The sequence below is a fragment of the Cyprinus carpio genome, chromosome B9 (assembly GCF_018340385.1).
Source record: "Cyprinus carpio isolate SPL01 chromosome B9, ASM1834038v1, whole genome shotgun sequence".
NCBI lineage: Eukaryota > Metazoa > Chordata > Actinopteri > Cypriniformes > Cyprinidae > Cyprinus > Cyprinus carpio.
In genome coordinates this window covers 11,334,400-11,355,162 of record NC_056605.1, presented here as the reverse complement: position 1 = coordinate 11,355,162, position 20,763 = coordinate 11,334,400, and the positions used below count along the sequence as shown (strand labels likewise).

At 38.3% G+C, this 20,763-nt stretch overlaps 2 protein-coding genes across 3 annotated transcripts; both read right to left on the bottom strand.

Annotated features, from left to right (window-relative positions):
* Window positions 1-20: 20 nt before the first annotated feature.
* Window positions 21-14,031, bottom strand: cfap65 (cilia and flagella associated protein 65). 2 transcript variants are annotated; one of them, XM_042730931.1, is made up of 33 exons: window positions 13,471-14,031; window positions 12,721-12,800; window positions 12,396-12,565; window positions 11,801-11,903; window positions 11,440-11,606; window positions 11,149-11,348; window positions 10,112-10,236; window positions 9,802-10,024; window positions 9,441-9,709; window positions 9,144-9,341; window positions 8,567-8,956; window positions 8,119-8,256; window positions 7,783-8,022; window positions 6,840-7,064; window positions 6,631-6,777; window positions 6,295-6,460; window positions 5,713-5,841; window positions 5,233-5,446; window positions 4,992-5,120; window positions 4,726-4,902; window positions 4,573-4,639; window positions 4,371-4,481; window positions 3,454-3,645; window positions 3,132-3,281; window positions 2,900-3,040; window positions 2,519-2,635; window positions 1,891-2,028; window positions 1,738-1,782; window positions 1,356-1,579; window positions 1,112-1,237; window positions 621-914; window positions 392-526; window positions 21-245 (listed from the first exon to the last, which is right to left on the bottom strand). In XM_042730931.1, exons 2-33 carry the CDS (start codon window positions 12,793-12,795, stop codon window positions 104-106), a joined length of 5,367 nt encoding a protein of 1,788 aa, XP_042586865.1. In that variant the 5' UTR covers window positions 12,796-12,800; window positions 13,471-14,031; the 3' UTR covers window positions 21-103. The 2 variants fall into 2 exon arrangements, with proteins under 2 accessions (XP_042586865.1, XP_042586867.1); XM_042730933.1 differs by having other exon boundaries at window positions 13,559-14,031.
* Window positions 14,032-14,239: 208 nt separating this feature from the next.
* Window positions 14,240-17,544, bottom strand: LOC109090904 (motor neuron and pancreas homeobox protein 1-like). The gene is made up of 3 exons (XM_042730934.1): window positions 16,857-17,544; window positions 15,905-16,065; window positions 14,240-15,343 (listed from the first exon to the last, which is right to left on the bottom strand). Exons 1-3 carry the CDS (start codon window positions 17,281-17,283, stop codon window positions 14,993-14,995), a joined length of 939 nt encoding a protein of 312 aa, XP_042586868.1. The 5' UTR covers window positions 17,284-17,544; the 3' UTR covers window positions 14,240-14,992.
* Window positions 17,545-20,763: the final 3,219 nt, after the last annotated feature.

Below are 20,763 nucleotides of genomic sequence, written 5' to 3'. Positions count from 1 at the left end.
AGAATTTACACCAGGGTGTGTCATTTTTAAAAACAGTTTAATATGAATCAGTTTCAAACATGTCATACAGACACTGAGTGTTAAGGTACTAGTGCAGAATGGCTCATTGCTGCTCAGGCTCCAGGTTTGAGACTATGGCTTGAGTAGACATGTAGGGGCTTGGGCTGGTCACTAGGGGGCGCATCTGCTCCCTGTTGTTACTAGATTCGACCCTGGACTGTCTGTTGGAGCCAAGGCTGTTCTTCCTACACATACATAAAATGAGAAAGTAAAGTCTTGGCTAATACCACTTCAGCTAATCAAACAAGAAGAGTCAATGCCACTTAAAAAAATCATCTAAAAAAATAAATAAATACCACAGATAGAGTGAGATTAACATAAAAGGAAGAACCTGGAAGATGAAGGTGGAAGAGTGATGAATCGTGGCCGTGTCGTCAGCACCAGCTCACCCAAGAAAGCCTCCATCATTAGGTTCTGCAAGGTATTGAGCAAAATGTCCTCCACTAGGTCACTAAACTCAGGCAACCTGCAGAAAACAATGAGAGAGAATGAAGATAAGTTGTTTAAATGGCAACATGTGATTTGTGACTAAATTGTCTCTTTCTAGTGTCATAGCACACCTGCGAATGGACTCCTGAACCTTAATTTTTATCTCCTCCTGGACTTCTTTCAGAGACTCCTGGACACTCTCACTCTTGGGTCTGTGTGCAGTGCTACAGTTTCCTGTGTAAGTCTCTGCTGGAGTGACACTGGACACACTGGACATTTCTACAGGACTCTGTTTGCCTGTAGCAGAGCGGGGTTGTGTTTGTGTGGGGAGCGCAGGAGCAGGCCGCAGCTGTGTGAAGTATGGCACCTGCTCATTGTCGCCCTCTACCAGAGACTGCTGGAACTGAGGCTCATCTAGAAGACTCCTGTAGGAGAACACATAATAAAAAACCAGTGTGACCTCTTATTGAATGATTATGTTGATGTTTTTCCATTTAATAGGTCGAGTCACCTTTATTTATAGACAGAATAAATAAATAATAGGACAGAATAAGTCAAAAGATTTGCTAAGATTTCAATTCTTTTGAACAGAATTGTATTAATAAAAAATTGTAAGTCATACTGTAGTAAAGAGGTGAGCACGTGTGTGATAACATCTCTCTCAGGACCCAGAGGAAGTGGGGGCAGGTCTGCAGGACAATGGCAGCTCTCACCTGTCCCAGATTGAAAAAGCTTGGGTTGCCTAGACCTGAAAGAAATATGTCAGACTTGTTATTCATTTTTAATCCTTAATCACTGTTTATCTCCAGGTTTAAATATGAAATTTAAACTATTTATAGATTTGAAAATTTTGCACCCAGTTGTACCTGTTGATGTGATGAGTGTTGAACTGAGTGGGGAAATGTGTCTGATACTCCATGAGGCTGTGAGAGCGTGCAGTAACACCTAAGTGCAGTATTGCAGGACGAGGAGGCTCGGGATGTCTTCTCCTTTCCTGGCCTGTCTGCTGCTGAGCCCGCTGTTCAGCCCGACTGGGTCTCACTGAGGGAACGTTCACAGCTTGATCACTGCTACGAATGGGTGGAAGAGTCTGCCACATGGGAACAAAATATTAGTCTCTCACTTATAAATATAATGTGCACAGAAACACTGCTTCAGCTGACTGCAACCATGTAAATAAAACCCAAAATGTGAATGTGTTACATAACTTGTAAGTAAGACTCATTTGTCATTTTTGGGTGTAGTTACCTTGTATTTTCTTGTGCCAGTTTTCTGTTCAAGCACTGCACCTTCCTGAGGAAGTCAATCCGTTTTTTTTTTTTTTAAATAATGTTTTGATACATTGAATAAAATGTGAAATGATAATTGTCAACGTTAAAGTCTAAAATGTGTCTTTCTGACCTGAGAGCATTTCTGCAGTTGGTTTGTCTGTATCAGGTCTTTCTCAGTGATAGTAAACTCATATTTCTGTCTTTCTGTCTCTTCCTCCCACTGTCCAAGGTCTTTGTGATACTGTGCAAGCTTCTTTACAAGAGTTATCTACCAAACACAGACACGCGACAACCATTTATGTGTGTTTCCGGTATTTCAATTTCAAATAAATACTGTTCTTTTGAACTTTCTAGTCAGAGTATTCTGGAAAAAAATGTACCATTGTTTCCACAAAAATATTAAGCAGCACAACAGTGTTCAACATTGATCATAATACATGTTTCTTAAATCAACACCAAATCAGCATATTAGAATGATTTCTGAAGCATCATGTGACAGCTGCTGAAAATTCAGCTTTACCATCACAGGAATAAATTACATTTTATAGACAGTAATAATATTCACAGTGTTATAGTTTTTTTTTAAATATTTGATTTACTAACTGCACTTCTGTCATATAAATGCAGTTATAAAATTTCTATCAAAAACAAAACAATTACTAACCCCAAACATTTAAACAGTAGTGTGCTTTTTTAAATACGCACTGTATGTGTTCGATGTGCACTTGTGCTTATTGGTGTATCTTTGTATTTGTCACCTCACAGATGAGGTCTTGCTGATAGAAAGTGGGGCTGCCTGAGTCCTGTATTGTCAGGATGCAGAGAACACTCTCCTCTGGTGCCAGACGACCATTCTCAGGACGGATATTTACAGTCTGCGCTCAGTGTGACAAACATATGAAAACATGCGGTCAATAATCAATATATTGAGTAGACTGGCCATGTTATCTGATCAATTATACATGGTATCAGTTTGTTCCAAACCCCTATGCTGATATTTTTTATTGCACACAAATTTAAAGAAATCTGAAAAATCATGCAGTTCTTTTGCACATAATGACCGTTTATGGTTCCACAGTGACATTTCACTTCTGTCAAGTGAAATAGCCTATATGACTTTTGCACTATAATCTACATACCTGTTGGCATTCTGTGCTTGCATTCCATTTATACAACACTTGGTCTGTGTGTGAGACATTGGTCAAAAAAAGTATGCGTGTACTACGAGAGCCCACTGGGATATCACCAAAACACACTCTCTCTTCTGACAGGAACACCACCTATTCACAAAGAAAGAGATGGAAGATTTTGGCTTCCATTTCACGTGGAAAACTTCTTATATATGGCTTGTTTCATCAAACACATTTTTACTTGTCCAGGTACTGGGATTCTTTGAGTGCAAGGCACAGTAATACGCCCATCTTGTATCTGAATGGGTTCTGCCTCTCTTTCATCAAAGCCTTGTCCCTCAAAGGTTACAAACATGCTGTCCCCCTCCACCACGTGTATAGGTACGTCCACCTGGAGTTGTACACCAAACTCAGTATAAAAAACTTAATGGTTTGCGTATTAATGTAGACAGTAATTTAGTTTCAGACAAAAACAAGTGTTACTACGTGAAATGTTTTTGCTAGCAGGGACATTAACAACACTTTTTTTTTTTTTAAGTGGATGTTATTGTGGAGTAACTAACACTGTATGTTTTAGCCTCCAGTGGGGAGAAGATCCACTCCACCAGGGCGGTGTGGCCTGGTTCCACTTCTCCTCCCGGGTTCAGACACTGTAAGACTGGGTGACTAAAGTTCTCCTCCATCAGCTCCTCCAGTGAAGTGGTGTTGATGTGGTATCTCAGCGGAAGAGCGCCTGCATTATACAACTCAAACACCTGTGCAGATTAAGCATTTAGCACATCTGTGACTATTAAAAATAAACACACAATATCTAGTAGATGACTGTAAGGACCTGCTGATAAATAAACAATTAATACAATAATTTTTAAGGCATTTTATCCTGTAAGGTTCTCAACCTTTTTGACTCCAAGGCCCCTACTGTGCACAACAATAACCTATGAACACTTCTACTTTCTGTACACTAAATTCAGAAGTTTTAAGTTATGAATGTTCATCAGGGATCCCATTCTTTCTAATTAATAAATCTGCATAACTTTTTTAGTTGTCGGCGATTTACCTGATTAAGGATAAGGATTTTTGTTTTATTATTATTTTTACTGATTATTTTCTGATTTGTAGATGTTTTAGCTTATTTTAATACTTGTTTTGTCTCATTTTAAATGAAAAAGAAGGGGCATGAATAATTTACCAGTGCAAATGAATACTTTCACCAGTATTCATTCACAAAAGATAATATAATATAACATAACAAAATACACATATATATATATATATATATAATATAATATAATATAATATAATATAATATAATATAATATAATATAATATAATATAATATAATATAATATACCCCTTATATTTAAAAGTCTATAATAGAAATTAAAAGTCTATTATATAAACTAAACAGCTTATAAAAACAGCTTTCAGGGAAAACCTCAGTTCAGGTAATAGGCCAGTAATACAGTTCAGTAATACAAACCTGTTTGGGGGGACTGAACCCTCCAATTGCCACCGGGGAAAATATGTGCCGGTTGGAGGAGAGGTAAATGTAGCGTCTGTCTCTTTCCACAGTTACTCCTATAAAATTCATCTGGAAAAATTAAAAAATAATTAAGATTTGTCAGCATGAATCATTTTTAAAATGATGCATGTGCTGCAATGACATGAATCATTTGCCTCACCAGTATTTCTCTTCCATGTAAAAGTTTCAACAAGACAGGAAGACGATCTGTCCCCACAAAGTCATGTCTGGGAGAGAAGCATATGCCTTAGAGTTTTCTGTGCCTCACTAAACAACACATCAGTGTAAAAGCACTATTGCACTCATTCCTGACCTGTATGTGAATTGTACTGTCTTCTGTTGGCCGGGCAGGAGTTTACCAGAGCGTGGGGAGACGGAGAAGAGCCTGTGGTCCTGAATCTTCATCAGGTGGAGCTCAGAAGGAGTGAAATCTCCAGACTCAGCCCAGTACTCCAGCTCAATCTGCTGGTCCTCTGGAAGCAAGAATGACCTGAGGAAGACAGTTTTGATCCTTTCTTCATACTGCATGACTTTATTTGATACCATAACATATAGGCAGATCAAGTTATGGATGCTCACCACTCTACAAGAATACTTCCTGGGTTCTTAAACAAGAGCAGAATACTGGAGGGGTCTGAGCCTAGGGGAGCAGCACTGAAGCTAAAATCCAACATGGCTGAGGTGAAGATGGAAGGGCAACGTTGAAAACTGCAGAAGGTTTAAATAGTTATCGAAAGAAATTGGGGTAGAAAGAAATCTCTGAGTTTATTACTGTTTTAATTGAAGCAAAACAAAAAAAGCTGTTTGTTTAAAGTATTGCCTGTGTCTAGTGGGCACCCTGAAGGTAAGCTCAGATGGGCTGGGTTCTCTGCGTAGATAAGTGTTGAGTGCATCCAGATTGAAGAGGCGCCAGAGCTGCAGTTTACTAAGTCCCTCCACACTGCCAGAGCTACGGGCATCCATCACCTCCAGGGTGGGGTACACTCCCTCGGCCTGTACATGGCAAACAGATTGCGGCTCTCCTCCACCAGAGCCTGGCCGCCAGAAAAAGCATTTTTATATTGTGAAATTTACTCATAGCAATTTTCTCAAATATGCAAAACGTGACATTGTCTTAATAACCCAATTGAAAATACCAGCATGTGTTTCCATGCTGGTGCAGGTTATTTTATTCTCGTTAGTGGTGGCTAATGGTGCTGGAACGTTGCAGCAGGTAAGATGTTGCACTATGGTCTAATGCCATGTAAACACTAGATTCACAGTTCAAAGCATAAACAGCACTATTTTCTTTGTACGCTACCAGAAGCATTGAGGATGTGGTAACTGATGGTCCAGCAGTAATGGGCCCTGCATGCCGGTTTCACTGTGCAGCGGATCGGGAGCCTGCAGTCAGCAGGTATGGTTCCACTTACATTCTCCATCTCCAGAACTGAAAAAGTAAAACTTAATTAAAAAAACTGATAAAAAATAAAGACTGACTTGACAGCTATAATTGGTATAACATAAAACAACTACACTACCGTTTAAATTTTTGGGGCCAGTAAGAAGTAAACACAGTAATATTGTGAAAAATTCTAATGTAAAATAACTGTTTTCTATTTGAATATTTTTCTGGATTTTTTTTTCAGGAATATCTGATAAATAAAAAGTTAAAAAAACTGCATTTATTTAAAATCTATTTTTTGTAACATTCTAAAAGTCCTAAGTGTCACTTTTGATCAATGTAATGCATCCTTGCTAAATTGAGCATCAATTTGAAAGGCAATGTACATAATTTGCATATGCCTGAATATAGACAGTGTAGCTTTCAAAGTGAGACACAAAGTCCTGGCAATGGCAGTAAAAACATTTCTAAGAATAGTGAATTGACATTGACTCCAACCCAAAGGATCTTGAGTGATATCTTCAGGGAGGCCTGTAACTGTGATGCTCTGCTTTGTGGTCAGAGAGAAGCTGACAGCACAGGGGCTGTTGTTCAGTAGAGGGACATCAAATGACTTACAGCTTCCCACCAGAACCTCACCAAGATCTATAACAGGATGCTCTGCCTATTAAAAAAAAAGATAAATTACAACAAGTAATGACACAATGTCACTTTTTTTAATATAAAAATTACAGGAAAGTGTGCACAACCAACCCATCCCAACGTAAGGTATATAATATGCACTCCATTGTACATATGATTAGATTAGTTCTTTATTCCATTCAGGTAACACACCTGGAGAGACCCTTTGGATGCCAATCCAAGAGCTTTAATGGTAAGCCTGGACTTCTTGCATTGTGGCATTTGGACAGGCCAGAACGTGAGACTGGGCTTCATGCTGTACATCATCTCCTCTATAGGGGCAAAGGACCACTTCTGTACCTGAAAGCAAAAAAAAATTATTAAAAATTCTCCAAAATACCACAATCACTTTGCAGCCTTACCTTTGATTCATTGGGCTGGAGCGTGTCTGTGTCGGGCAGTACAGTCAGAACCCTTTGGTCAGATCCACACAGCCTCCACTTGAACTCCACTGGCACTCTGCTCAGGTTCTTCACCCGCAGGGTTCTCTCAGAGCAGGAGCCTATGGCTGTGGGCTGAAAGAACATACTGCCATCCTCCTCCACACTCATGGAAAGCTTCTCTGCTACAGCGACCACATTCAGTACCTACAAAAGATTCAGAAATTCCTAGTTTTAATCAGATTTCCAGAAAGGCAGTGTCACAGTTTAGTAAAAGTATAGATAACTTTATGGAAATTGATTCAAGTACAGTTTAAGCAGCTCATCAGAAAAATACTTGAGTAAAAGTAATTGACATTAAAACTACTTTTAGTATTAAAAGTACAGTTCAACTTCATAAATTCTTCTAAAGAGTCCTTCAGCAGAACATTGGGATCTCTTGTTAGTCTTGGTTACTGAATAAATATACTTTTGTTAGATCATTGTTAGATCATGTTTGTTCTTGTTACATCACTTTATGTTAAAAAATCAAAATGATAATGATCCCAAAAATCAACAAACTCAATAAACAACAAACAAAAAAAACTTTACTTAAGTACTGTAACAAAGTTTTTGTATTTTGCCAACAAACTCAATAAACTTTACTTAAGTACTGTAACAAAGTTTTTGTATTTTGAAACTATTCACCTCTTTAGGCATGTTATTCAATGCCTTAAAAACTACTATTTAGAAACTTAGCAAATGATCGACTGAAACATCAAAGAATGATTCTGTAAAAATGTAAAATTTTTATTATTCTGTTTAGAATATTCTAGTCAACTGGACATGTTTCTCTGTTGCTTATGACGTCCATCAATCATCAGGACATTCAATCACTCAGTGTGGCAAATCACAATCTTACTGCCATGAAGGACATTGTGTTGACCTGTGTGTGTTTGGGGCTGGCATTCAGATATAATGTCAAAGGGATACTGGCAGGGTTATCCGGTGATGGAGTGCATCTGAATGTGAGGATCTGATGGCTGCCTGATGGCACCAGACCACTGGGTGGCAGCACGCATACAGATGGACATTCTTCTGGGTCTAGTCTGAAGATCAAGGGCAGGTCCCCTGTATTCTGCAGGAGAATACTGCGGTATGCAACCTGTCTCAGTGCTGGGAATACCTGATGGGAGATGGATTGTGTCAAAACCTTTTAAGTATATTCACACGCAGTATTTTTCCAATGATTACATATTATGATGAAAGATGTCAGACTCACAACTTTAGGGTGCTGAAGAGAGAAGTTGGGGATGAAGTGCTCTTTTCCAGGCTGAAACGAGTGACCGCTCACCCTGACTGTAAGGCACCAGGGTGGGCACAAAGTCCGATCCTCCACATTTCTATGATCCCTCAGAACCTGGGGATGACAAAAACCAAATTCAAGCCAAGTAATAGGTCTATTGTCACACTAAACATTCATGCTCAGACCTCATCAGCAAATCAATTTACTTCAAGGCTGGAATACACTATATGACTTTTGCCCTGAATTACAGTCTGGATGAGTTGATGCTAGTTACCGAAAATCAACCCAGTCTGCAGATTTGATTGGACAGATTTCACAGAAAATCACACAGTGTATGATAGGCACAAACTCCAATTATTTGCTTCAAAGACAGAGGATATCAAACACGTTATGTAGTATTTTCTAGCCTTTAGTCTCACATTACCTTATAAAAAGTCAAACACTCAAGTTGTGCTGCATGGAAGACGTTCTGCTGGTTGGGACTGTATGTCACTCTGAAGGCTGTGCTTTTTAGAGGGCCCAGCTCACAGGAAAGAGGAGAGATGGAGAAAGGGGATTCGGCGACATGAGTCCAAATCAGACAGATCTTGCCTTTGGTGTGGTTGGTGATGGAGACTGACTTAGATGCTGGGCCATCATAAAAAAGGAGCTCAGAAGGCTGCACTGTAACATGGGGGGTGGGGAATCTGGAGGGGTTTGAGGTGCTGTCAAGTTCTGTTTCCGCTTCAGGTGCTGAATTAACGTGGAAGTACTCCTCCAGAGGACTGCGTGGGTTGAAGAGAAGTGTGGATTTGTCAGTGTCCTCTGCTGGAATCTAAAGAAAGTTAGATGCAGTGTTATGTGATGCCACATCTATGCTTTGTTTATCTTTTGTTGTTGTTGTTAGCTGTGTTGTACCTGATTGTTTTTTGAATTAGATATAAGAATATGAGGTTAGGATGTTTGACTTAACTCTTAGAACATTGTATGTTAAATCACAGTGCAGATGGATAAATACACACCTCCTGGATTAGCAATGCTCCGCTATCATCCAGTTTTAATTTGTGTTCGTCCAGCAAGGAACTCAGTATGTCAGGAGGATAGCAGGTGAGCCCTCGTAGCAGATTCATTCTGTAGATACTCAAGTGTCTGGGGGTTAAAACGGCTGGCTTCAACTGCTCTGAGTGACAGGTGCCAATCAGATCCAGAAACAGTGGCTCTTGAATGAGAAAAGCAGAACTGCACTATCAATCAAATGAAAACAAGATAAGAAAGTAGATATTCCAAGAAGCCAACAAACAGACAGATAGACAGACTACCCTGTGCAGTATTAAACAGGTCACTGTCTTGTGATAAGCTATAGGTTGATATGGGCAGAATTTCACACGTAGAGTGAGTTTGCTGCTGCCTGGCAGAGAGCCACAAGGCTTATCAATGCTGAACACACTATGGCTGCCAGTGTCCACATCAAACTGGTAATGAGTCAATACTGCAGAGGAGTTGATGATCTGTACATTGTGTGTGACCTCTGTGCCCTCTTCAACACAGCCAAAATCCAGTACAGAGGTATTTAGAGACACTATTGGACCTATAGTGGACAGATAAGGATGGTCAGACCAGGTTTGATATGTTTATAAGCAAATGTTTTGAAAGCTGTTACTGTAGGGTTATATATTGTACCTATGCAGGTGCCTGACACTTTGAGCAGGTCTTTGCTTACAGCCCCAGGACAGGTAAGAGAGAGGTAGTCCACACTTATGCTGTCCACTGTGAGTGGGGAGAAGCATACGGGGACTTTCAACACTGAATTTGGAGCGATCTTCCCCTCATGAACCTCACAGCAGAACACAGACTCCATGAGAGTGGGACGTCTCAACCAGGACAGACTGAATGTTGTGCTCACCTAAGAGAGAAAGAGTAAATTTGACAGCGAAATATCTGATGTCTAAATATTGGATGAGAAAAAAAAGCAGGGTGGAGAGAAACATACAGTGGAGAGGTTGTAGATCTCAAAGTGCCTTTCAAGAGAGTCTCCTACTGCCACACTGCCAAACTCAAGCACCTTGCAGCCTTCCTCCTGTCCCATGGAGCTGATCTGGAGGTGAGGGTACTTGGCTGTGGAAAGGTATTTAAATGGGATGTGAGTCATTTCTAAGCCATGAACCAAACCAATGTCTGATATAATTCACAGCATTGAAAAAGTATTTGAAAATCAGGTAAAATTAACTATATATATAAATATATATTTATATGTAAGCTATATAAATAAATATCTAAATATAAACAACAAATATAATATATACATACACAAAAAACTATATGTTGTACAAAATATTTGTAATTTTTTTATTTAGTTGTATAGATTTATATTTTAGTTTTTAATAAATAATGCCACTGATGCCTTCAAAAGCATATACTGTACCATATACTGATTAACAAATTCAGAGCTCATGGTACATCTGTCTTTAAAGGTTTTTACAGAATTGTTATATATTTATTTCTCTATGTAATAAAATGTATGATTTTATTACATTAGAATGTTAGAAAAGACTAGAATATACTAAATGTGACCCTGGAGCACAAAACCAGTCTGAAGTCGCTGGGGTATATTTGTAGCAATAGCCAACAATACATTGTATGGGTCAAAATTATCGATTTTTCTTTTATGCCAAAAATCATTAATATATGAAGTAAAGATCATGTTCCATGAAGCTTTTTTGTACATTTCCAACCGTAAATATATCAAACCTTAAATTTTGATTAATAATATGCATTGCTGAGAACTTGATTTGGACAACGATTTACTCAATATTTTGATTTTTTTGCACCCCACACATTACAGATTTTCAAATAGTTGTATCTCAGCCAAATATTGTCCTATCCTAACAAACCATACACCTATGGAAAGATTATTTATTCAAATGTATAAATCTCTTTTTTTTTTTTTAATGGACCCTCATGACTGGTTTTGTGGTCCAGGGTCACAAATGTGCTTTCTAAAATTATTGAAAAGCTCGGAGTACTCACACAGCCCACGCAGAAGCACAGTACAGCTGCTTTCCCCATCATCTCCAAAAGCACAGCAGGCCTCAGCTTGATACACTAGAGCCTGCTGGGGTTTAAACTCTACTGTCACCCTGCATTCTTCTCCAGGCTTTAACTGTCCAGTCTCAGGGGACAGCTGGAACGGAGGATCCACAAACCACCTGAATCCTGTCTGCAGCTTACTGGAGAAAAAACATGCATTCACAGGTTTCAAAATTCAGCACTTTCTTTGCACTTTGTTTATAACTCAGATTATTTTTAGCCATGCTTTACCTGGAATTACGAAAGAGGAAGCTGGTTTGGGAGCTGTGCTGGACAGCACAGGGTAGCAGCATCACCGTGTCTGGTACCTCCAGGGCATGATGAGGAATCACAGCTCGCAGAGACACGTGGAATGTGCCTTCCTTACCCTGGAACTCTATAGTGTCTGTGTACTCACACTGGAAAGAGAGGGCAAGAAAGAAGAATATCTGCAAATCTAGTCATGCATTTAATATCTCTCATTACTTGCTGTAAATGTTGATTATAAAATTCATCATAATACATCATAATCATAGGATTACTGAATGCTTCAATGGTATAACAAGTTTAAGATAATATATTAGATGAGAAACAAAAGTAATTTTAACTTTACATTCTCAAGAGGCTGAAAAGTAACTGGGAGTGAGTAAGAAGTTCCTGGGCTCAGAAGAATGGTCTGAGGAAAGGGTGTGCTGAAGAACTTGGAAGCAGGAGGTCTAAAATGGACAAAATACAACAAATATATCAGTCTGAACACTACTGTTCGAAAGTTTTGGGTCAGAAAGATAAAACAAGAATACTTTGATTAAGCAGGGAAGCATTAAATTGATCAAAAGTGACAATAAAGACATTTGTGATGTTACTAAAGATTTATATTTCAAATAAATGTTGTATGTTTCTCAAGCACCAAATCAGCATATTAGAATGATTTCTGAACAATCATGTATACACTGAAGACTGAAGTAATGGCCGGTGAAAATAAATAAATTACATTTTAAAATATACTCAAATAGAACACAGTTATTTAAAACTTGAATAGTATTTCACAATATTACTGCTTTTATTGCTTTTCTATCAAATAAATGCAGCCTTGGTGAACATGAGAGACTTTAAAACCACTAAAAAATCTTACGGACCACAAACTTAGCTTTGAATTGTGAAAAAAGTAACTTTTGGTCTTAATGGGATATTGTTTTAAGTGGACTGACTTGAAGGTGAGCTTCTGGAGTTTTCCATGAATGCTTCTCAGGAACAATGATTTGGTATACTCTCGTCCTGGCACCCAGCCCTCCCAGACCAGCTCAGCCCAGGTCTCCACCCCAAAAAAGCAGTTTTGAGTTCTCTTCAGAGGACTCCCCGACCTGCGGCGTGAGACCCTCTGAAAAAAAAGAAAAGTAAATCATAATGTCTATTGGCCTTTAGACCAGCAGATGGCAGTGTATCTCAGCAAAGCATTTTAGCAGCAAAATCAGATGACAACTATCCCATATCTCCCATTCAAACATAACATAATGAACACCCAAAACACCTTACCTTTCTATGTGGGTTGTGTGTGATTTCAAAGGGAATGCCTGAGCTCAGAGGATTCACCGGATGATCCGTCAACATTGCACCTAAAAAACAAACACCCACACCACAGGAGTTTTAATATTGCTGCCTTTGTGGGCTTCAAATACTTCAAATAGCTTTTATATCAAATTATATAAAACAGATGTGGGTGTAACGTTAGTGCTTGAATGATCTGGGCCTGTATCTGACCGATAATATGAACATATACGGCGTCAGGCAATATCTGTATTACTTTAAACAGCTGCATGCTGAAGTGATATATTTAGATGTATTTGTTCTTCTCTCAGTTTGTTGTATAAGCAGGATCTGTCACGTCTGTCTGAGGTTAACTGAGGCTGGTGTAAATATATGACCCTGTCACTCATTTCTTTACCTCTCTATTAGCTTAAGTTATCAGCCTAAAGGAAATCACTGACAGCTAAGGTGACTGCCTCAGAGGATCATCAAAGGAAATACGGTGGGTTTTCTGAAGACGATTCAAAGGTATTTTTTTTACGGTTTTAAATTAACGTTCCTGACTACTTGTCTTTTAAAAAGTTGATATGGCGTTAAACGAAGCTGTAAATCTGTTAAGATCAATCATAAATCCGTTTGCTAAACATTACAGCAGCTTATATCCAGTGTTACAGGTACGCGCTTATACCTAACGTTACGAAAACGATCGAAATTAGCGTTGTATTTATGTCATGCATCCTACTTAAAATTATAACTTACCACTGTATCTTTATCTCATGCAGTAATATCACAAACAAACACGAAAACTGAATAGAAATTGTTTCGCCATGCTAGAAGTTTTCCTCACAGTTCAGTTGTGTATTCGAGCTCCATGACAACGCCGACGGAAACAGCCGAGGGACAATCTTGTTTTGTGTTTTTTTTTTTTTTCTCAAGGACTTCAACAATACCTTTATGAGTCAGGTGAGATCAAGATGCAGGTGTAATTTTCCAAATGCGTGATAAATGTTTCACAGTTTGCCTTCTTGAGTGCTCGAGTTTGCTTTGTTTTGGCAGGGTGTTTATTCCCGTCACTGCAATGCATTTAATCAACATATAAATATGTCCTATTCTAGTTTGGCTGCAGAACGCCGCACCTTCTCGGCTTTAATATTTAATTGTTGGCCTTACACCACACCCCTGTAAAAATGCTCTTTTGGTCACTGGAGTAATTAATCTTTTCAAATTAAATGGCCCGGTGACATCAGCATAAGGAGTAGATTATTTTCCTTTTCCTTCATTAACTTAATTATTTGCCTATCAGTAAACCCCACTGAGTAATTCATATTTGAGAGGCTGGGGCCATAAATATCAGGGCCTGCGTTGTTTATAATGCACTGTAGATTCGTCCTCGCTTTGATCACCATCTGTGTCAGCTAGAGGTTAAAATGGAGATGGGACGATGAATATGTAGGATGGGGGTGATATTCATGTACAGTTTTAAACATTTCACTCAGAAGCTCGACACAATAAAAACAGCATTTCTACATTTTTCAGGGTTCAAGTGAGAGAAAGGCTGAAGCTCATCTTCGATTTGGTTTATTTCCCTTTTGTCTCCAAGTACATAGTTTACCAGCAATCTTTGAAGGTCACCCATCCTTCAAACTGAGTCCTGATATCAGATGAATAAATTAGATATAATCTATAACAGTTAAATAACATTAAAGACACCAACATCAACAACATGACATAAACTAATGGACTAACTAATGCACCGTTCACAGTTTGCCCTTGTTCAATATTTGCAGAGGCTTTACCAGTTCCTCTGTGTTCCAGTCAATGGTTACTGGAAGAAAGCTCGCATTGATGACCTCTGGACAATCATCTGTTCTTCAGCATCCACTCTTGACTATATACTATTAAATTAAATGTGTTCAAGAGACCAACGAGCACAAGTGTCAGCCTGTGACGTTCAATGCAAGGCTTCCTCATTTGGTTCAACAGCTTTTGTTTTTTTCAACCAAAATGTCCATGTTAGCATATAAAGTAAAGATTTCGATCACATAAGAAAAACGTTAGTTAGTTGAAATAGTATACATTTGCAGTTTACAAGCAGCCTGCTAGAAAAATATTAAGTGCAAATAAACTGGAAGACCATTTTTCATGAATTAAGACTTTTTTGTCTTTAAACGTCATGGACAATGAACTCAATGGGTCTACGTGATAGTTTTGACATCAACAGCTTTCAGTCTTTAAACCTGTCCAGTTCATGGACATGCAGACTGCAGCTGCCATTAGTTCTTCATAACCCGAGTCTGATCTTTCCATCTCCTCTGATCTCTTCCAGGTCGTCATCAGAGTAAGAGCCATGAGAGCTGTAGCTCAGCGCGGAGCTGTGCTGCAGGAAGTCCGAGGGGTGAGGCAGACCCACACCTGCGTTAATCGCTTTTCTGAACTCTTCTTCTTCTTCATCATCTTCCTCCTCGGCGTCCAGATCCTCGTCGTCATCGTGTGCACTGCAGCGAGTGAGGTCTTTGGGCTTGGTTTCTCTCTTGCCTGACTTACAGCCGTCTGTTTCCAGCTGCGCAGCCTGCTCTTTAGCTTTACGGCTGCGCTTCCACTTCATCCGTCGGTTCTGGAACCAAATCTTCACCTGGTAAATGCATAACAATCATCACAATCAGTCACGTAAAGTTTGATCCATTGGTATTAGCATTTGGAAATATTCATAAGCTTATTATTGAATTGGTGATGAAAATTATTTTGCTGTCCCTTTGTTCTCAGTATGTCTTTTTCCATCATCTCTTCTTTCTCCCAACCCGATTTCATTAGAAATCGTAACCTCGAGGTGGCGATAAATTTGTACGGTGCAATTAGAAAAAAGTAAGCATTAAGGTCCACCCCAAACTTAACCATCACTGCGAGGTAAGCAGATCGTATATGTACAAATTCCTACATCCACCAATTTGTCAAAATATCCAATACTCTTAAAAATAAAGGTTCTTCATTGGCTTCTACGGTTCCATGATTAACTTTTACATTCATGGAATATTTTCATTGCACAAAAAGTTCTTATAGGTTCTTCAGAATGTTCTTCACACGGAGTAAAAATGGTTCTTTTAAGAACTGTCGGATGAAAGGTTCTTTGAGGAGCCAAAAATGGACCAGCATTGCTGCAAAAGTTATGAATTGTCACGTGTTGCTTTCTCCTCACCTGTGTTTCAGTCAGCATGAGAGAAGTGGCCACTTCAAAGCGTTTGGGTCGTGATAGGTACTTGTTGAGTTTGAACTGATTTTCCAGCTCTAGCAGTTGCTGGCTGGTGAAGGCTGTGCGTGGTCTCCGGCACTTTCCGATTAAACCAGACTGAGGTGCCCCTGAGAAGAGAGTTAGTTGATAAAGGAGGTGTAAGACTCATGCCAAAAAACAAAGATATATGATGAAGACACCAAGCAGACGCAGGAAACAAGAACATATTCACCTCTTGTTCCTCCCCCCTAATAGACAATGATAACAGCTTTACTTCAGTTTATTGTTGATGACAGGGCCGGGAGATATTGCTTTAGCGTGACAATAAAACACCAGGAGAGCACCATTAACTTAATGAAAATTCAATAAATGCTACCAGATAACTTTATTGATGAAGCTCAGACCGTTTTAAGTGTTTCTTTATAGTTTTCCTGTGGATGAAGACAGTTTTAATGGAGTTGTCATTTATGATGCTATGAAAAGGCTGAAAAAAAAACTTACATTATAGTTCCGTTAGCAGTAAATACTGCTTCAATTATGCTAGATAATATTTATAGCATGTGAGTTCACTTCATAGTGTTTTTGCGTAAAGATACGTGAATATTATACATATTTAGCCTATGTAATGAACTTTTTGCCATAATTTTCCCTACATTTTAGTATAGATTAAGTTTCACATGTAAATATATTTGCAACTTTATTAAATAATGTTAATCATTGCTGCAGCTTCATTGAAATACGCTTGAGGTAAAAATATGTAAATAAAATGTAGGCCTGTTTTCCAGATTTCTGCGTCAAGATTGCACACTTCATAGTAGCATCATTTAGACTCTGTTTGCTTTATGAGCACTAATACACATATAAGTAGAAACATATATTATAATGCATGAATGACTAATTCTGCAGAAGGAACACATACCGCTGTAGTCTGCGAGGCGAGGCATTATGAGTCCAGCCCGGAGCCAGTGCTCTAACGGAAATGAACCGGCCACGGCCGCCGCTTTTAGATGCTCAGGGTACGGATGCGCGAAACCTGAATACGCGAAGGTGGGATGCTGCGCTCCAAGTGCCGCGATGGAGTACATAGGTGAGGGATACATTCCTGGCATTATAGACCCTTGGGAAAGTGACATTAATCCTGGGTGAGAAATGTTCAGCATGCCTGGTTTGTGCATGACCCCTGCCTGGAGCTGAAAAGCGCGAGGAGGAGAGTTTTCTGTCCGTTTGCAGGTCGCAGGCTCGATGTCGGTGCCGTCGGTGCACAGTCCCGGGGAATCCTCGCGAACCATCCGCGGAGAGCTCGCTGACAACAGAGCGTCTATTCGAAAGTTCCTCGACTTATCCATTGAGAAAAAAAATAGGTCTCAAGTATGGTACGAGCTAAATATATTATGAAATAGTCTAAATTTAAGCCTGTTTTTCTTTTTCCCCCTCTTACACTAGTCTAAAATTACAAGTTACTTTAACTTATAGGCTACTGAACTATTTGCCTGACCGTGTGTAATACTGTCTAATTCTTTAAGACAGTTGAGGATATTTTGTTACTCTATAACTGCGTGCTTTCATCTCTATACCCGTGACGCAACGTTATGCCCGGAGAGCGTGCAGACTTCAGTTTTTGACTGTCTCGCGCTCCAGCACGCTCCTCCTAAACACTCTCTGATTGGCTCATTTCGATGCCCTTTTAGAGTTGAGAAACTTCCAATGCATTCTAATTAATTTATTACACACGAATTTATTTTAACTTCAAGCCATACGTTACACATCTCTTAAGACTTAGGTCGAAATTATAAATTTGCACACAAACATTTTTTTTCACCACAGCTGATCCCTTAAAGAATTAATCAGTGAAATGAATTACAATCTGAACATTAATTCTGAACGTGGCTACGACAAGGACGTGTAGGGCTATGTCAGATAAGCTGATAGATCTGTTTTTCAATTAAACATTTTCGATCCTATTCTGTTCTATTCATTAAATCGAAATATTTTGTCAGGATTGTTTAGCCTATATTTAAAAAATATTTATCATTGTTGGTAGTTTTAATTAATATCAGGACTGGTATTAACGAATCAAACTTTGCTATATTAGCTAATATTGAGGAAAATCAAGTTAAATAGATGGAAGCAAAAATATTGTCAAAACGTAGTAAAGTGCCTCAGATCTTTAAATGTTCCCAGGTTTTATGTTTTTTTTTTTTTTTTTTTCTTTTTTTCTATAGGCTAGCACATTGTCTAATCGTTTTATTCTTTTATCAATATTGTCAATTACATTTTGCAAACTTTTCGGTGGATCAAAATTATTTTTAAAAGCATTGAAGAGAACTTCATGGCGTATTTTAATGGTAGAAGAGGAATTAAACAACAATTTCACTCCTCTCGAAATTATTTGACAGGTCTCTCCTGATTGCGGAACTTGGGTTCAAATACACTGCTAATGGCGCTAACCTTGACAAAGAAAGGGACAATGAGGGACAGGTTGACCTTTTCCACCTGGCGCGCTCGCAGGTGCGACGCAGCCTCGCTTTTCTCACACTATAGTAATGCGGCGTGTTTGCACGACCACCCACTCACCCCCATTTCTTATCAGGTGCAAACATATACTAATGAACAAATGAATCAACAAGCAGGATAAACGCAACATGCTGCAGTTCCGTCATTATATGCCGGTTATTTGTTGCTTGGTTTTCCAGAACCTGCTGTCCAAACAACGGTTTATTTTACATGAGACGTTAACGTGCTAACACTGAAAATAGCGCAGTAGACTACACATGCGAAAAAAAAAACAACCTAAAATCATTGTTGTGTCAAAGGTCGAGTAATGATTCAAACGCGAGAAACATGCCAGTGTTATCCAATGACTCCTGAGAATCGCTGTTTTAATAGTTAGGCCTATATGCGGTCTTTTTCTGTGTAGTTTTTCTCATGGGAAGTCAGGTAATGCTCTCAGCACTGTCAGTGTGTTCCCAGACAAGACCTTGAGGTTATCTCAGTTCATTAGGAAGATAAAGGTCAATTATTAGGCTTCTAAATGTCAATCATTAACAGTGGTAGCGTTTGTGCAGCGGGACAGATAATAAACACATTTGCTTTTCTTTAATTTCTCGAAAAAATTGTCTGTTGCATATATTTAGAGGTAACCATCTTTATTTCTTTCTTTTTTTTTTTTTTTTTTAAATACTAAACAGTAGCGTGATCAACATTCAGCGTTATAGGTCACCCTCCAACAGCTCAGTGCTATTTGAGGAAAAAGGTTGCAGCTGTGTGAATCCTTTTAATATAACGCAATAAATTATCACTGTCAGTGGTTTACTTTTAATGTCATCAGGCTATCTTACAAAGTCATATAAATTACTTATATGAGAATTTTAAGTTTCATTTTTTTTTTTTTTTTTTTTGTAGCCTACTTTATATTTTAGAAACAACTGCGTGAACATTCATTAAACAAAGTTTACAGTAGGCTAACTGTTATAAAATTCTGCAAATTAAAGGGTAAAATTATTGGGAATTTCCTTTTCCTAAAATTCAGAATGGCATAATTAGTATCCTCCTCATTGTTTCAATATAAGGGCAAATATACATATATATGAAGCACTGAATCTAATTAGTTATCAAATCTAATATTATTATAAAGTCTAAATATAATAAAACATAATTTGTGACATTTAATAAAATAATGAATAGCTTAAAGCTAATTATTTTATTGCAACATTGAATTAAGGAAATAAGCACCATTTTGTCAGGTTGGGAAGGACAGATATGAAAATGAAATTGCATTTAAAGATCAACTTCGAACAGTTTGTATTCAATTTAAAACAATTTGTTACAAAGCATGTTACAAAAATAATATTAATAATTAAATTAAGTGCCTACATTAAGTGAAATTTATTTAGTGAAATTTAGTGACTAAATTTAGTGAATTAAGTGCCTAAAAATGTTTAACTCTCTGTGCAAAGAACTGGCTTGAATGAAAAAATGACACAAAAAAGCCATTACGCAAAAGAACCATGTGAAAACTCATCTGAAGTTTTGACAAAAGCATATGAGCACGTTTCTGAAACTATTTATGAAATTAAACTATTTGAAAATTGACTGACTGCAAGAATGGAATGTTGTGCATACATGGCAAAAAAGACCTCAAGTGGTTAGTGTTGCTAGATGTGCCTTTACAAATGTGATGACCGAACAACTTATTTATTTTATTTTTTTTGTTACAAATATTTTTTTGTTTAAAATGTGTGATAAAAAATTAAATGCATGCAACCTAATTTTTTTCAGTAAAATTAGAGAAGTGAAATGGTACAATAAGTAGATCTACAAATAAATGTCCTCTTTCTAAAAAAGGAGACCACAGATGCCTAACAAGCCTGCCAAAAGTGCTTGCTCTCTGCATTCTGACTGTCCAGAAGGGAGCCAACACTTGTATTCAAGAGACTGTAAAAGAGCCACTGAATGGACAGCTATTCATACACAAATGCAACATGGTGACATGGGCTGCCCCTTTCGTAACTGTCTGACCTCTTGCTCTAGGTCAGAGGTAAAAAAAAATAAAAAATAGCAATGTGCTGTGCTTGTATATAGGTTTTCAGTATTAAAGCTAAGCAAATAACCCGTGCTGTCTAATTTCCAATTTCAGCCTTCCTACTCAGCAAATTTAACACTTTGTTCAGACCTACCAAAACTTAACGTTGCATTGCTGGAATCCACTGAATAGTTGCATCTTATTTTAATTTCCATTCATAACCAACCCATTGTTGCACTCTTGTGTCCTTGTGATTGACCAGAGGGAATTGAAAACTTCCTCAGTAACCAGGGCTGGGCGGTGC

What these genes read in the sequence shown, in the direction of transcription:
- cfap65 (XM_042730931.1), bottom strand. Translation starts at nt 12,795, where the DNA reads ATGTTGACGGATCATCCGGTGAATCCTCTGAGCTCAGGCATTCCCTTT. An exon ending in TATCACTCAAGATCCTTTGG is followed by an intron (nt 5,842 to 6,294) that starts GTTGGAGTCAAT and finishes TTACTTTTTCAG; the next exon opens with TTCTGGAGATGGAGAATGTA. An exon ending in GAATCCCAGTACCTGGACAA is followed by an intron (nt 3,041 to 3,131) that starts GTAAAAATGTGT and finishes CTTTGTGAATAG; the next exon opens with GTGGTGTTCCTGTCAGAAGA.
- LOC109090904 (XM_042730934.1), bottom strand. Translation starts at nt 17,283, where the DNA reads ATGGATAAGTCGAGGAACTTTCGAATAGACGCTCTGTTGTCAGCGAGC. An exon ending in TCGCCTCGCAGACTACAGCG is followed by an intron (nt 16,066 to 16,856) that starts GTATGTGTTCCT and finishes CTCTCTTCTCAG; the next exon opens with GGGCACCTCAGTCTGGTTTA. An exon ending in TCATGCTGACTGAAACACAG is followed by an intron (nt 15,344 to 15,904) that starts GTGAGGAGAAAG and finishes TGCATTTACCAG; the next exon opens with GTGAAGATTTGGTTCCAGAA.